The 16,540-nt window shown below is 37.5% G+C and overlaps 1 protein-coding gene across 1 annotated transcript in view; it reads left to right on the forward strand.

Moving 5' to 3' along the window:
* Window positions 1-6,647, forward strand: part of FANCC (FA complementation group C) — a 74,907-nt gene extending 68,260 nt beyond the window's left edge. The window contains exons 13-15 of the mRNA XM_066569710.1: window positions 1,218-1,389; window positions 4,224-4,424; window positions 6,281-6,647. Coding sequence (XP_066425807.1) covers window positions 1,218-1,389; window positions 4,224-4,424; window positions 6,281-6,424 — 517 coding nt within the window. The 3' untranslated portion in view covers window positions 6,425-6,647. The remainder of the gene's footprint in view (window positions 1-1,217; window positions 1,390-4,223; window positions 4,425-6,280) is intronic.
* The last annotated feature ends 9,893 nt before the right edge of the window (window positions 6,648-16,540 follow it).

Genomic DNA, 16,540 nt, shown 5'->3' on the forward strand with positions numbered 1-16,540 from the left:
AGGTTGGTTTTCAGGGGGTTTATTTTATATCAAATGTGAGTCTTACAGGAAAGTGCTTTCTGTGTCCTTCTAATCAACAGATTGCTTCTGTGCTGAGATTTATTATTATATGTAGTGCTCTCAGTGAGCAGTGAATGTTACATGACATTTTAAACTAGAAATCAATTGATCAGTTGATGAACTTATGGACATTTTGTGGGGAAAAATCCCAAAAATAGTGAAGGGGCACTTTTGGCAATGACACTGGAGCATAGGTGCCACTACAGAGCAGGCAGAAACAGCAGTAGGGATGGAAGCGCAGGGTACATGACTCCAAAACAGGCTCCATAATGGTAGAAAGTGTTCAAGGATAACATCAATTCCTGGAATTTCTAAGATCTTCTTGTAGTCTCCTTGCAAAGGTGGCACAGCAGCTTTTGGAGTCCCCAGGAATAAAACATAAGAAAACCATCTAATTCTTTCAAGTTTTTCCAAATTTATTAGAAATGATTGTTCCTAGTTCTTAATCTAGCTGTCCTTCTGTTTGTCCTTCCATGCTTAGTTTAACTTTTTGGTTTTGAGACACCTGCCATTACTTTGCATCTCTTTTCTTTAGTCTTCTCTGACTTTATGTGAATGCACATGAGAAAGTATGGATATGAATGGTGGTCCTTTCTTACAGCAATAATCCTCTGTAAACACCTTCAAAATTTTCATTTAGGAAAACATGAATTTTAAAAGTCAGGAGATATACTTGAAAATATACTTTAAAACTTTCTATTTAGTCCATCTAAATGTAATTCCTTGTTAATGACCAAAAAAGATGCATTTTATGAATTACCAAAAAGCAGAAAATAACCCTAGAAAGCAGCAGAGAGAAAGTGAAAGGGAGCAGTATGTTAAGAGTGTAATACGATTTTAAAGTTTTGGAAATCCTGCAGCTGAAGCATATCTTTTCATACATAATATTTTGTCACAGTTTATTAGAAGCTGCTGTTAAGGATAGTCTGTTGTACTGTCAAAGTAACCTGTAGTAACACTAGGTGTGTCTCATTTGATTGTGATTTCAGATAATAGACTAAATAAGTAGTACATGGGTGTATGATTAGCAGGGAAGATATTCTTTGTTAAAGAGTAGTTTAAATATTATTTTAAATAACTGTCAGCATCCTTTCTAGTTAATTTGAGGCAATTAAAAATAATGAGAGATACCTAATTTTATCTGCATTGTTTTCCAGTTCTCTCACTGACCTCTTTGAAATCTGGTTTTTGGTTGCTTGTTTTGGAGACTGGCTGGATATTGCAGCAGAGCAATTACTGAAGGCTGCTGTAGAACCAGATCCTGTGCTGTGGCTGCTGGCATTTTACTACTGTCCTAAGAATGAAAATCAACAAAGGACTCAAACAATGGTGGGTAATGTAGTGGCAATATGCAGTCAATAGTCTGATTATATCTTATTGCTGTAAAACAAATAGTGCACATCAGAAAAATGAAAGGTATTGACTTTACAAAGTCTCTGGGAATTGTGTCACAGTGGACAACTTGAAAATTGAGTTTTTTATTTTTGACATTTAGAAAAGCTTTTTCCTCCTTTTTAAGTATGTGGTATAGATTAGCACCCTCTTGGCTTTCTTTTGGATAACCAGGGTGTTTTTAGTCCTAAATAAAACTACCCTAGTGATAGTATTTTTAAAATCAATGTGACAGAATTCAGCATGCCTGTGTCATGGCATCTTCTGAGAAGGAAACAAGAGAAATCACAGCAGTTGAAACCATGAAGATACTTAATCAAACACAGTCTTGAATCCTAGCCTTCCCCAGCTACTCTGATTTCTCTCCAGTTTTTGGCATGTGATACAGTAACAAATACATCATAATACCATATGCTGGGCTGGTAACAGAACAAGCAGTGCTTTAACCTTACACACTGTACTGCACGAAGAGTGCTGTGCATCTGTGTATGCAAGCAGATACTTGAAAGCCTTTAATTTAAATTTATTGTGCAAATCTGAACTAGCCCGAGAAATTGGATCTACAAAGGCCCAGTTCAAAAGGCTGCAACTTGTCTAGTTTACCTTAATTTAAAATGGATTCTGGTGGATTTAAAAATGCAGCTCAGTACACCACAGTAGTAAAAACCATGCATTAAATTTACATCTAACGCTCCACGTACAACAGTGAATTATGCAATATTTTATTTCCTTCCCCTCCTGCTTTTCAGATGGCACTACAAATGGAAGATCGCATCCCAATCACCTACAATTTTTTTTTTCACTTACACTTCTCATAGTCTAGGAGCAAGGGATGGGATGGTTTGGCTGGGAAGGCAAGGGAAGGGTTGACTGAGCAGAGTTATGTAAGAGTTAGGGTGAAGTAAAGAAATCAGGGTTGCTTTTAGAACATAGTTTTGGGAAAGTAGGCAATATATGAGCAATAAACAGGAGTGATTGAAGTTAGTGCACTATAGCTGCAGATCAATGTATTGTTCTGACTCCACAGAATGAAATCACTTTGTTCCATATATGAAACCATCTCCCTGTGTGTCCCTCCTTCCATTTTGTTATTCAATCATAACATAAGACAGACTTTAGAAACAAAAAAGCTTTTCTGCTGACAACCCACGCAGTGACTCATCTTTTTCCAGAGGTCTGACATTTTGGTTCATTATCATTCTTTTCTTAGGTATTTGAACTGAGACTTCTCTTTTTTTTTCGTTCTTTTTTTTTTTTTTTTTTTTTTGCGCAGGTCAGGCTTCTTCAGGAGGATTCCCACATTCCACACTTTATGCAAAACTTCTGCCTTTAGTTAGGTGTTTGGGTTTTTTTTTTTAATTTGTTCTTTGGCAGATTAGATCTCAGCTTTTTCAAATGAAGTGGTTTCCACCTCAAACCCAGCACCTTTCACTAGTTGAGGATTAGCATGCCGTGGGAACTTCTGGTAGATGTCAATATGGTGTACTTTTCATTCAGCATTATTTTTGTGTGGAAAGGTTTGCACTTATGACTTAGGATTTTGTCTTCCTGCTCTGTACTTTAGGTGACACCTTTATATTAGCGAGAGTGTAATACAAAGTGCTTAAATTATTTAAAGAAGAAAAAGGCTATTTTTGCTGTTCACTAAAGTTCACTCATATGTACAGGACTAAAAATTCTGCTTCTCAATATTTATTCCTTTGTTGCACTCCTTTCGTATCTTTAGGGCCTGAAACACTGAGGAAGCAAAACTTGGAGTTTGGCCCTAAGAATGAGATTTCTAGGGTACATGAGCTCTTGGAGCAGGACCAGCTACTCTCCATCTGCAGTCTCTGGCTCATATGATGCACAGAAGAATAAAGAGTCATGAGGAATTCCAATTACCTTTCTGTAGATCCTGGTATCATTTGTGCCTCACATGTAGTTGTGGACTTAATGCAAGAATAGCAGCTTTTTCAGGCTATATTATGTGAAATTGTTGAAAGGGTAGGTCAATGTCAGACGAACGTCTGAAAAAAATTGTCCCAGTGAATATCCTTGAGAAACAGGTGTTCTTTTTCTTTAGGTCTGCAGTGGTGTATTTTTCTGTTGTTCCAGCTGATACTCATTTGCATTCCATCTACGAGTTTTTTTCAGTTAATTTTTAATTCAGTGAACAGAATTATTGTTAGGATTTTTTTTCAGTAGTTGCTCATAGTCCTTTTTCTAGAGGTGCCAAACTCTTCTGTTTCCTACCACGAGTAAAAGTTCGGTTTTATTGTCTAGCTCACAACATAAAAACATAAGTTGTGAACAACACAGGAAGAAGTTAAATTGCACATTCTTACCAGAACATTTTATCAGCTGAGGTCAGACTGCATGGGGATTTAATTGATTTACAGCAGCTATACTGAAATGAGCCCTTGAGGAGCCTTTGTTCTTTTTCCCACAATGTGAAAATCGGACCATGTTCTTCTGAGGGATTTTCTCCATTTCCTTATATTATTAAAAAAGGTAAAATCCTGGCTTGATGCCCTGTCTGCTTCATTTGTAAGACCAAAGAAAAAGAAGTCCATTTTTTCCACCTTTGTGTGTGTGAATCAGTATAAAAGAAATGTGTTACAGCCCTTCCTTTCCTGGTTTTCCTGCTGTTTAAATTCAAACTTTTTTTATGTTTGAGTTGTTTCTCCAAAGATTCAGTTTTCTTTTAGTGAATAAATCCAAAGTAAAATACCATAGATTTCAGCTTTACTCCTCTCTGATCCTGCACCCTTTGAAATTATTTCCTACAGGTAGAAGCCCAAGCACTCTACAACCATCTAATGACACTGTTCAGCTGCAGAAACCTTTCTCTCAAAGACCTGGAGGCTGCTGTACACAGGGTAACAGGTGTGGAGCAGTGTTGTAACCAGCAGCTCACAACACATCTTCTGACCAACTTCTTGCTCTTTTCCTCTGGTGGACATAAGATTGCCCAGGAATGTATTTACCATGTAAGTGTTTCTTCCTTTTTTTCAGGTTAACTTCAATACATACTTAGTTTACTATTTCAGGTTAACTTCAATACATACTTATTTTACTATTTTTGATTTAAATTTCTACCTCTTAATAAAGAAAACACATAACAGAGAATTAAAGGAGACTGTGGCTACAACAGCCATATCTAACCTGCTACATATCCATTTCAGCTAAAATTCAGTTAAAATATTTTCCATTCACTTCTTGATCTCACTGACAGGGTTACTGATATCAATGTACAGATGCAGAAACAGCTGAAGTAATGGCTTGCAGTTAAGAGATACCTACAGTTCATTTACAATGGTATAGATAGCATGTGCAAACATTTGATTTTCCCAAAAAAAATCACTTCCTAAATTATCCAGCTACTGAAGACATGATGGAACTCTCTTCTTGCTGTATTCCATTGGGTGGAACAGCTGGTTACTAGGTCTTGGCATTGATTAGGCAGAAGCCTGGTTGGCAAAGCCAGTGAAGAAAACAGTGTGGTAATTGAGAGGGAAGGAGAAAATTAAGAGCTAAGACAGTGTCTTTTAAGGTGTAAAAAGAGATGAAGAGGAATAAAAGCCTGGAAGCTTGCCACAGTATCTTCCTTTTGGTGATGACAGCCTTCAGGTATATTTGTGCAAACTATAAAATGTATTTGTGTTAATTAAGATAAACAGTGCAATCTCAGTGTAGGATTAGAAACCCATTCCTTACTATCAAACCGTATTCTTGTAAGAAGTGCATGCCCCCTATGCAAGCAGGTCTAGGGCCAGTGTGTAGTTTTAATACTTCCAAAAGTTTTTCCATTCAGCAGCTGTGTGGCCTTATGTATAGACCTGTATAGGGTATATGGCATGTGTAAGGCCATTCTGATACAGCTGGCTGACTAAAAAGATGTAACACTTTCTCTTTAAGAAGGGCTAAGGTCTTTCTCACATCCTAGGGTGCAAGTTCACAAATGATCAATTTTTTTCTCAGCACAAGAAAGTAATGATAAAGTTTGGAGGGTTGTATATATTTTTACGGACTGCTATTTCTAGTTTCTATTCATGAAGAAAGTGCAGCTGTTGAGCTGTGATGCTGTAATGTACTAGCCTGCTACTTTAAATCCCTCCAGGAGGACCAAAGACAATCTTCTGCTTCTTTATACATAGCCATATAACTTAACTTTCAAAACTGAATATTTCCCAGTGCAGAGGGGTCATGAACTGTTGTAGGCCAGTTTGTTTATCCATCTGATTAATTTTGACTGTATCTTTATAATCACTAATGTGTAGCTAGGCTCTCCATATGATTTGAAAGGGACTAAAGACAATATATGAAAGGCAGAATGGTGTGGAACTGATTTGGGATGCATGGTTGTGGTTCTTTCTAGCACAGTAAACTTCAGGTTTAACACAGATAATGAGGAGTCAAGTCCCTTCCGATCTGCAAAAATTGCAATTTAGAGTATTTTCCTGTTTTTTGTCATCTTTTGGGGGCAGTATTTATTTTTACTTTTGAAAGCTTTACAGAATTGAATTGCCTCCCTAAATACATGCAGAACCTTCATGTGCTTTTAGTTCTTTTCTATGGCAATGACTTACAAATGGTGATGCTGTCCATTTGTGTTTCCTTTAAAAACTTTCTGGCCTCTTGATTTGTTTCACTTAAATTTGAGACAACAGAAATCTCAGAGTTGCTTGGCTCCACTGGGATGTATGGAAAGAGATACCTCAGGCAGAAACTGTTTCTCACATATTCAGTGGTGAGGAAAAAATCTGGTTTTCTTTCAAGTATTTTGAAGAATTCTTAGTATTGAGGAACATAATTGCCAAATTTAACTTTTTGTGTTTTCTTTCAGATTACTGAGATAACTGATACAAGCAAAGAAGTTTATAACCTTCTTATCCGTACTGCTTACAGATTTAACCGTAGTGGAGAAGAAAACCAAAGGACTGTGAAACTGATGAATGAACTTCTTCAAAAATTTACATTGAAAGTTTAGAATTTCAATGTGATCTGTTTATCAAACCAACAAATCAGGTCTTTATCCAGGTGCCAGACTTCCATTAGCATCTAGTGCTGCAGATTACCACGGGCAGAAAGATACCTATACAAGCTATAGCTGCTAATTTATATTCCCTCATCTATACTGAAAAATAATCTGTTGTTTGGAATTGTTTATCTTTTGAAGCATAGTAGTAAATATTAAAGATGCATGAAAATTTTGTTCTGAGTACCTTCTGTAACAAAAGACCTACATCATTTAAAGTAGTTTGCTCATCTCCTTGTTGTTTATCTGGCTGAGGATCAGTTTTTCTCCCAAATTACTCATGTGGGCTTTTTTAAGTAAGTAATATCCTATTGCTTGATTGGTAAGTTGTTACTAAAATGTTTTGTTCTGTGCTTCTGCTTTTCTGAAACTAACGATGATCTCAAGTGATTCATAGTGTTCTCAGGAAATCAGTGAGTGATATTTCCTGAACTCTTTCCTTCTTTTTGAAAATGTTTCCAAAATGAAACTCTTCCCAGATTTGCTAAATGTGGGGGTTTTCAATACTGCAGCTTTCACAGGGCAGTGTTCTCTTCTTAGTACTAGACCAATAGCTGGTCTTTGTCAAAAGATACTGCAGGCATAAAATTGCTTGCAGTACAGCCCACTTAACAGTGTGCCATGACTGATGCTATTATTTATTAATTTAAGAAATATGGGGCTTTTAGTCAGACAAAAGAGGGCAAGCAAAGCAGAGACACAGGGACATCTTCCAGTTCAAAGGGACAGATTTCCTATAAAGGTTGCAACTCATTGCCTTCATTTTTGTGTCCAGCAGTAATTTGCTTACTTCTTTGTTTAGGTTTTTTGAGTCCTGCAAGTAGCATGGATAGGTAGCAATGGCTTTTATTTTTTATTCTTAGGAAGGTATTTATCCCTAGAAGTTTTGTGAACCCGTCTCTAGCTTAACTAGAAAAATGACCATGGAGAATAGTAGTGACAGAACATCCTAGCTTTCCTCAGCAATTTGTTCCCCTGTATTACTTTTCTGTAATGCCAATGCCTGTGCTATGCTACTCAAAGATGCTACTTGGAATTCTAGTCTTGCATATAAAATCCAAGGCATGTATCTTGAATTAATAAAGCTTTTTGGATGTAGCATTTGTTTTTGAGCAAGAGGAAAGAAAAACAATGTACTTAGTGTCCTTTGGCTGTAAGAAGTGGAAAGATATTTTCTGTTATGTTGTTAACTGATTTCTTACAATTTTGTTCCCAGTGAGTCATATTATGGAAGTTACATCCCCTCTCAGTCAGTTTGCTAGTGAAAGAATAGCAAATACATAATATATGTCTGCAAATAAAGGTTTTTTTCTCTTTTTTGATTAAAAAATATTTTTAAATGAAAATTCAGAAAGAAATAAGTAGCAATTTTTCTGTTGTTAATAAGGCACATATATCTAAAAAGTAAAATCAAGCAACCCAGTTTTCTGTTTCCTGAATACCATAACTGAAAAGCATGGGATTAAACTAAATTGTTTTTTGGTCACAAACCCAGAGGTATTCATCTAGTGGAAACAGATGTGGAATGCTCTGTTTAGAATGATAAATAATCTAAAATTTTAACTAAAAGGAAGAAAGATTTTTTTGTTTGTGTGGTTTTTTGGGGTTTTTTTTGGTTTTTTTTGGTTTAATGTCTAATCTGGTTGTTGGATGTGAGGCTTTTTGGTTGTGTTTTCTACATATTGTGCCTATATGTAATTTTAACTATGTAGAAGAAAGATAAGCAAAGAACTGCAATATCTAATTCTTGCAGATTAATTAGGTGAATGTTGAGGGTATAATATTTAGATGTGTATGGCAGTTTTTGGACAGGTATTTTTAAGTATCTTTTCTTTGTCAGTGTTTTTATTTATCCATTGACAAAATGCATGAAAATTCTTCTAACTTCATTTAACAAAATTTTTTATGCTGATAAATAAGGATAAATAGAATTAAACAGGAAGGAAGTGTACAATGAAGGCAGTAAAAGCCCAGAATTAGTAGTGAATTGATACATTCTTGTTTTCTTGTGTTTGGCTTCCAAAGAAAAACTGAATGATTTAAATACTAAGGAGGGTTTGCTAGTTTCAGGAGGCTCTAAGGAAGAAACCTAATTAATACTGTCTGTAACTTAAAAAAATATACATCTGTACTGGCATTCTTTTAGCTCTTTTTAGTGTAGTGATTATAAATTGTTGGTGTTTCTTTTTCCTTACTCTTTCACTATGCTTGAATTATGATCTAACTTTGATATAAGCTGTGATTTTGTGGGATGCTGAAGCTAACTTTTGTTAGTTTGCCAGTGGAAAGCTACAGAGCAGTTTGGTAAATCTGAGTAATGGAAGATTTCTCATATGGTGGCTTCTGCATTATCCATCCAATGTGCATAATTTCCTCTGTAATTGCTGCTTTCTGGAAAGGTTCTTTGGGGCCTTCAAGGCTGTACTTCTTTGCTGAACCAGCCAACAAGTCCTGAAGTCAGACTTCAAGAAGATTGTTCCCTTGCGTTCTATCTGCAGCACACACCCTGGTGGTGTTCAGTACATAGAGAACTTCTCAAAACTGTTCTGCTTCAAGGTATTTTTTGAATAAGAATACAGACAGTAAATTTAACTTCTTTGTTGATTATGCTCCTTTCAGTCTAAGACTGCTAGGTTAGAGCTTTTTGGATTCTGCAAGCTTTGCAGCATGGTGCTGGTTAGTTTCTGTGGATTTTCTTCAGGCAGAAAAAGAGGTAATTTCTGTGGCTTTTATTTAATCAAGATCTCAGTACAGTGCCTATACAAAGCAGAGTGTATTTTATTTTATCATGTGTTGTCAGATACTGCAATTTAGCTGACCAACAGTAACATTTATTGTGTTACTGCTAGAATTTTTGATTAAGTTTCTGTACTGTCAGCATTGTAAGTGTCAAGAGATGTTAATAGACACAGTGAGTTAATATTTGTTTCAGTGAGCTGAAAACTGTGATATATGTGTGGCTTGGCAGGGATATAATTAAAAAAATTCTGAAGCATTAGCATTATAGAAGTATAGGATAAAATATCTAGCACAAATTACTTGCAGTTGCTAAACAAAATACAACAAAATAAACAAAATTAAATCAGATTTACACCGTTTCATTGCTGTGTTATCTAATGTCAGAATAAAGTACCTAATGTTCTGTGTGAATGAGTAATGTCATACTCATCAAAACACAGTTTTCTACTAGACCCAAGTTTGAAAAGTCAAAACCTGGAATGTTACAGGAGGAGTCCTCCACGAGCACACAGAGCACATGTGTTTGAATTTTTTATGCTTTCCTGATAGTCTGCAATGGCTTTCCTAAGCAACCAGCATGTTACTGTAGCTGAATGCTCCTGGTGCTGGAGGCATCCCTCTAGCACTTCATTCATTGCAGTGCTCAGATGGGGGCTGCTTAAATCCACTTCTCTGGCAAGTTTTCTTTACTTGTGATAGAAATTTTTCTAAAAGGCTTGCCTCGATTTAAAAAATATGTTCATGGTAGACATTCCATTTGCTGCCCTAGTAGAGAGAAGCTTATTCTGGGAATTTGTTGTTAGGTGGTCTGTTCACTAGTGAATGCCAAGGAGGCGTTTCCCTTGCTTGCACTGGCCATCTTCCTTTAACCAGCTGTCTGGCTCCTGGGAAGGAATAAACCTCACAAGATCCTTCTGATGGCTTGAGTGTGCTCCCTGTTGTCTGAGCTGCCAGGAGCCAGCTAGGGATAAGCATTGGACTGCTGTCAGCCAGCCACTGAAACAAAAATTTGAAATGTCAGCTGGCTCTAGTTGAGTTGTAGTGATGTAGTCCATAGGCAAGAGTGGTGCTTTAGTTTGCATTCTATATTCTTGCACGTGTGTGAAGGGAGGGAGTGACAAAAAAGATAAAACCCAACATGTTTGAAACTCAGCTGTAGAAATTTAGCTGTGATTTTTATATTCAATACTGACAGAATTAGGAAGCAACAGTTCCATACATGACATTCCATTAACCTGCATATCAACAAATAGCAGAAAAAAATCCAGCAGTGGTGTCTTTAATAGGTCTGTATATTTAACTAACTATTATTAACTTTAACTATATTCACTATATATTTAACTATATATCTCTTACTGCTTTAAAAGCCTCTTTCATTACTCTTCTGTACTATGTCAGATGATGGACTCATATAATAAAAACGTAGACCCTCAGAAACAATGACCCTCTCTTTTCTATCCTTTTCAATAAAAATATTTGTTAGTCCCATGAACTTTTGCAGACACATAAATGCCATGTTGAAGAGATTGTGCTTTTACATATTCTTAATTAACATTGTGAATTGCACTGTTAAGATGTCTCGTGTATGTGCCAGTTAGCCTGCATGTACAATTCACTCCTTAACATTTTATTTCTTAGCTTGTGAGTTTATTTTGAGGCTTCCAAAACAGGTTCATGCAATATGTCATTTGCCTGCTACTGTTAAAAGTTTACTTAATATTTCACATATGAGAAAGCAGCTTCTGTTTGTTTTTGACTAATGATGCCATAACTTCTACTATGTATAGGTTTTCTGAAAACAGGACTTCAGCTTTTTTATTCCCAACTAAGTTGTAATGGTAGCTGATGATACAAATTTCCTATCTGTACCATTGTTCCCTGTAGAGACTACCAGTAACTGCTTAAGTGCTTTTAATCTCATGACTGTGCTGCCCTTCCATGTCAGCTTCAGATGTCTGCGAATAGAGAGAGAAAAGCCAGTATCAGATTCCATGGAAGAGGAGAAAAGTATTGAAATATGACACAGGATTAATTTATAAGATGGAAATCAGTGATACATTTTTATGAACTCTGGCACTTTTTGAATTTCTAGTTGGGAGGACCAATAGCAGCATCTTTTCTGGAAACATAAGAAAAGTACCAGTGATTTTTCCACAGACCTGTAAATTTCTCCAAGTTCATTGCAAACCCCACTATTATGTTTCAGCTTTCTTTTCTTGTGTGTTTCCTTCTTTGCTGAGGTACAGATGGCCAGTGCTGAGCAGTTTGCTGCACAGCACACTTTTCAGGCCAGACCCAGTTGCTGTAGCTGCTGTCTCTGACTGGCTTGCCCTAGGCCAGTGGATACTGAGCAAATGTCAAGCCCATACCTTGGAATTAAGCAATAACATCTGTTTAGGAAAGATAATTTCATTGGGATTTAAAGTCTTCAGATGACAGCTGTTGACTGTTTTTCATTGTGGCTCTTCTGATCTTGATTTCACGAGTTCTTTTGCTTGTTGTATTGTCAGAGCCAAGCTCCCACATGCGCCTACTCTTTAGGCAGAAGCATTGCTTTTTTTCTTCTTCTCTTTTTTTCTGGCCAGGATCCAAGATGAATATACAAATGGTAGATCCAGTCTCTTTATTTTTCTTTTTGTTATTTATATTCTTAAAATGTAATACCCTAAACCTAAGTAAACATCATAGAACAAAGTTTAAGAACTTGCATATAAAATAAAGTATGGGCTGAATATCTGTTTTTCTGCTGAGATCCTTCCCTCACAGACTTGTGTCTAACCACCAGAAATCTGTAGGTCAGTTGTTCCCTGCCCTGATTTATTCAGATTTGGCAAACTTGTTGTAGAAGAATGAAAGAACAGAATTTGGTATCCATGCTGTCCCCCCTCTGCTTCAGAAATCATGCATTTGAACAGCCCAGCTGGTACACTACTTAAATGGTTAACAGGGCCTTGGGACAGTTCCTCAAAATGCATTGTAGAGTCTGGCAATCTACACGCATTTAAAGAAAGGATAAGAAGAACTGCCTTGTGTCATCCTGCTGTGGTGCCATTTTCGTAGTTTTCCTATCAATTCAGTTTTCTTTCGTGAATCTGAAAGACAGTTTAGCTCATGATTTTTCTGACATTCAGGGAGTAAGCAGGAGGAAGAACCATTCAGAAGGTTCTTCTGCACTGGATCCTTACCACCTCTAAAGTTTAAACAAAAAGCACAGTCTTTAATAGCTGTATTTCAAAACAAAGTGAGGAATAATTTTTGGTTTTTGCATGTTATAAACCTGTGGTTTTGATGCTGAATGCCCTTGATGCAAAAAAACTGCCACACCAGCTTTTAGCATTGACCTTCATTCTGTGATGTAGAACTTTTCTCAGCATCACATCTGCCCTTCAGCTGATGCTGGCATTACTTCATACTGGTAACAGCGAATCAACTAGCTTAAGAAATAAGTAAGAGTGGTCTTTCTGTTTACTTAGTTGCTTTCTAGTTTCCATTCCTTTCTTCCAGCTATCAAGTGAATTTACATTCCTGTGATTTAATTGAAGAAAGGCAAGTGCTGCTGGGGAGAAGGTGGGTGCAGAAACTGTAAAATGTCAATAGGTGTGCTCTTCTTGTATAAAACTGACAGTCTTTTATTTATCTGACTCTTCATCTGTGTAAAGAAGTGTGCTGGTTTAGGCTTAGGTAGAGTTAATTTCCTTTTCAAAGGCTGATGTGGGGCTGAGTTTTAGATTTTTGTTAAACACAGAATTGATAATAAAAGAGCTGGTTTTGCTATTGCTGAACAGGGCTTTCACAGAACCAAGGCCTTTTCTGATTTTCACAGAGCCATGCTGAGGAGGCAGTTGGGGGTACATGGGAGGTTGGGACAGAACACAGCCAGGACAGGTGACCCAAACTTACCAAAGGGATATTCCAGACCATACGACATCATGCTCAGGATATAAATTGGAGGAAGGTGGAGGAATGGAGAACATTTGAAGTGGCAATGTTTGTCTTCCCAAGTCACTGTTATGTGTGATGGGGCCCTGCTTTCTTGGAGATGTCTGGACACCTGCCTGTCCATGGGAAGCGGTGAAATAATTCCTTGTTTTGCTTTGCTTGTCTGTGTGGCTTTTGCTTTCCCTATTAAATTGTCTTTATCTCAACCTATGAGTTTTCTCACATTTACCCTTCCAGTTCTCTCCCTGATCCTGCTGGTGGAGGGGGGTAAGCAAACATCTGCATGGGGGTTAAACCATGACAAGAAAAAAAATGTTCTGCATTTATGTCATATAATTGCTTTTTTTTTTAATACTCAAGCAAACAGGAACAATGTTTTCCCTCAGCTAAAACTGGGAGCTTATTAAAAAGCCTTCATAAATCGACAAAAGCAACAAGAGATTATAATGCAAACAGGGCATGATGGGCAGTTCCAGCACAAGTGGTGGGAATTACAAAATCTTGGTGTTGGTTTTGCAGGGTGATATTGCCATGTTACTGATGGGAACAAAAATGGCTGTAGGTACAGGTAGCCTGCGTGTAGGGAAAGGGTGGCTGGAGGTGCATGTGAAAGGTGGAATGAGGGAGAAAGGGTAGTGTGGTTCCCTATGTTACGGAGCACAATAAAAGTTAAGTACTTTTCAGGTGTAAAACTGAATAAATCAGAATGAAACTTTAATTGGCAATTAAAATAGGTGAGTTTCAGACACACCAAGGAACAGATGCAGACTGGAGTAAGATGGTTGCTGAGATAATGTAATTTTTAGTTCTATTGTACTTGCAAGAGTTGACTGTAAGAAGGTACAGCTTTAGAGCAAATAACTTTTACTACCAAAAATAAAAATAAGTATGGGACAAAGTTACTGTGAAGAAACAACTTGAGGTTAAAAAAATTAAAAAAAAAAAGTTTTTTCTGTGTGGTAGATGATGAGCACTGTCATCCTTTCAGGATTAGAGATGAAGTGAATCACATTATAGTGCCAAGCACCAGCTTCTCAAACTAGCCTGTTTAGATCCAGTCATGATGACTGGGGATGATGCATGGCAAAGCAGCCAACACTGGCCCATGAATAAAATGTCTCAGATGGAGCTTCAGCAGAGGGCTCCAGTGCTGAGACAGCAGTCCCAGCAAGCCCAGAGGAAAAGCCTGGATGTGGTCAGAAATAGGCAGTTTTCAGAGATGGCTGAAGTGAGCTACATTAACTAAAGGGTACAGCAACGTCCAGCTGCTGCCCAGGGCCATGTGAGAAGACAGCAGAGCAGTCATCTCTGCAATGGGGCAAGATGAGCAAAACCAGGGTTTCACAGGTTGTACTGTGGGCACTACCACTGTGCTAATAATTTCTGATGTGTAAATGATCATGTAAAAGCAAATTTTTACAGAAGTGCGATTTCTGCATGCTTTCAGGTAACAGAGCAAATGCCTGTTGTTCTTCTGGAAAACAGGTATATTTTAGTATTATAAAATATTAATTTTGTGCAGAGAATATGCACTTATCTCAAATTACAGCAAATGGACAAATGCAGTTAGTCTCCTAAGGACTGTGCAAATGTCTCAATTTCTTTAAGCACTGCCATATTTCACTGACCTAAAATGTCAGCTTGGCAGCAGGTAAGATTTTAAAATAAATTTTCCAGTATACTGTGTCCACGGAAACAAAGGAACATAGCCATCAGTGTATATGTTCACTTCATATTTTGTTTATGTGCCTAAACTCAGTATACTTGTGAAATTCGAGGTGAGTCAACTCCTCTGTTTGGTTGCTTCCTTGTCCTTTCTTGCAATTTTTTTTCTTCTGACTAGTCTGGGCATCAACAATTGAGGTCAGAAAGAGAAATGCACTTAGGTGTCTGTTGAAATCTTTGACTGTTATAGAAGACATCAGACATGACTCATGAATACTGGGAACTGTAGCACAAAGGTAGATATTTTGTAGCTTTAAAAAACTACAAGATACATTATTAAAAGAACCATAAGATGTATCAAATTTTTTTTTTTTAGATATTAAGGATTGGTGGTGTGGAATAGGGTTTTTAGTGAATTAGAGGATGGTTTTGTGCTCAGTATGTGGGTGTATTTCAAATGTTGCTCTTATCTGAGTACATTATTATGTGAATGTTTTTTTCAAAGTAAAATACCATTAACTTACTGGTAAAAATTTGAATGGCCTCAGATATTTCATGTACTGCTAGTCACTCTTAAATCACGTGTAGTGAAAGTGAGACCTGCTGCAGCACTCATGTGTCTGAGCTGGCACTTGCCTGCAGTACGGGGGCCTGGAAGGTGTGGATTTTCCAGACATTTACAGTCCAGTTTCTGCATGGAAAGGATCAACCCCAAACTAATAGAGCCTTTGGAACAAAATGGCTCATGGTAACTCAGCTGCTTGCTGATTCTTACAGAAGCACCATGGTTTCCTCCCATGTACCTCTGTATGCAAAGCAGCCTACAAACACCTGAGATTTTCTGTAGTACAAATACCAGTTCTCAAAACTTTCATCAGCTGTGGAGATGAACTGACTGGCTGCAGTGCTCTGCATGATACATTTTAATGCTCCATATAACGTTTTTATTTGTTTTGGTAGCATCCTTCTTCATAGTGCTTTTTATATGTCAGAAATCCTTAGGCTCTTTATGCCAACTTGTTTCCTCAAGCTGCCCACTTGCTGCATTTCCAGTCCGACCTTCGTTTCCAGACCATTTTCCTTTGCTATTTTGTGTGAGGCATGGGCAATAGGGTACAGCTAATTCCCTTCTAAAGGAGAAGTCACAGAAACAGCAGCAGCTGCAAACACCTCCCAGCAAAGCTGCAGACAGAAAACAGCTGCCAGCAAAATGGTGTGTTTTGCTCTGTGCTTGCAACAGAAAGTGTATTGCAGGGAATGAATGCATTCCCACTGAGGGGCTGAGGGACTTGCAGGGCCACCCCCTTGTCATGGTCTGCCTTTTCTCTGAAAAAGCAACACAGTAAGCAGCATGATGGTGATCCTTGCCTAACTATATGGATACAGATTTAATTTTTCATCTGAGATTCGTTTTCAGAGCTGAAAGATACATCCAGAAAAGAAACACTGAGATCCTAACTAGATGCTGGACTGATGAAGTAAGTGGGAGATAGTCCAGCACTGGGATTTCAATGCTCTTCAGAATAACATTAACACTGTGTTCGGAAAGGACTGAATTAGGGATGGGAGGGGAAAAAACTCCTACAAAATGCTGTATTTTATGCAGAGTGGGCAGCCTATGAAACAAGTAAATGAAACCTAAGGGCAAAGGCATACCTATATAGATGCCTGTGTTGTCATAGCCACATACAATCATACAATACACTGAAATGGAAGTGACCCACA

The sequence above is a fragment of the Molothrus aeneus genome, chromosome Z (genome assembly GCF_037042795.1).
Source record: "Molothrus aeneus isolate 106 chromosome Z, BPBGC_Maene_1.0, whole genome shotgun sequence".
NCBI classification, from domain to species: Eukaryota; Metazoa; Chordata; class Aves; order Passeriformes; family Icteridae; genus Molothrus; species Molothrus aeneus.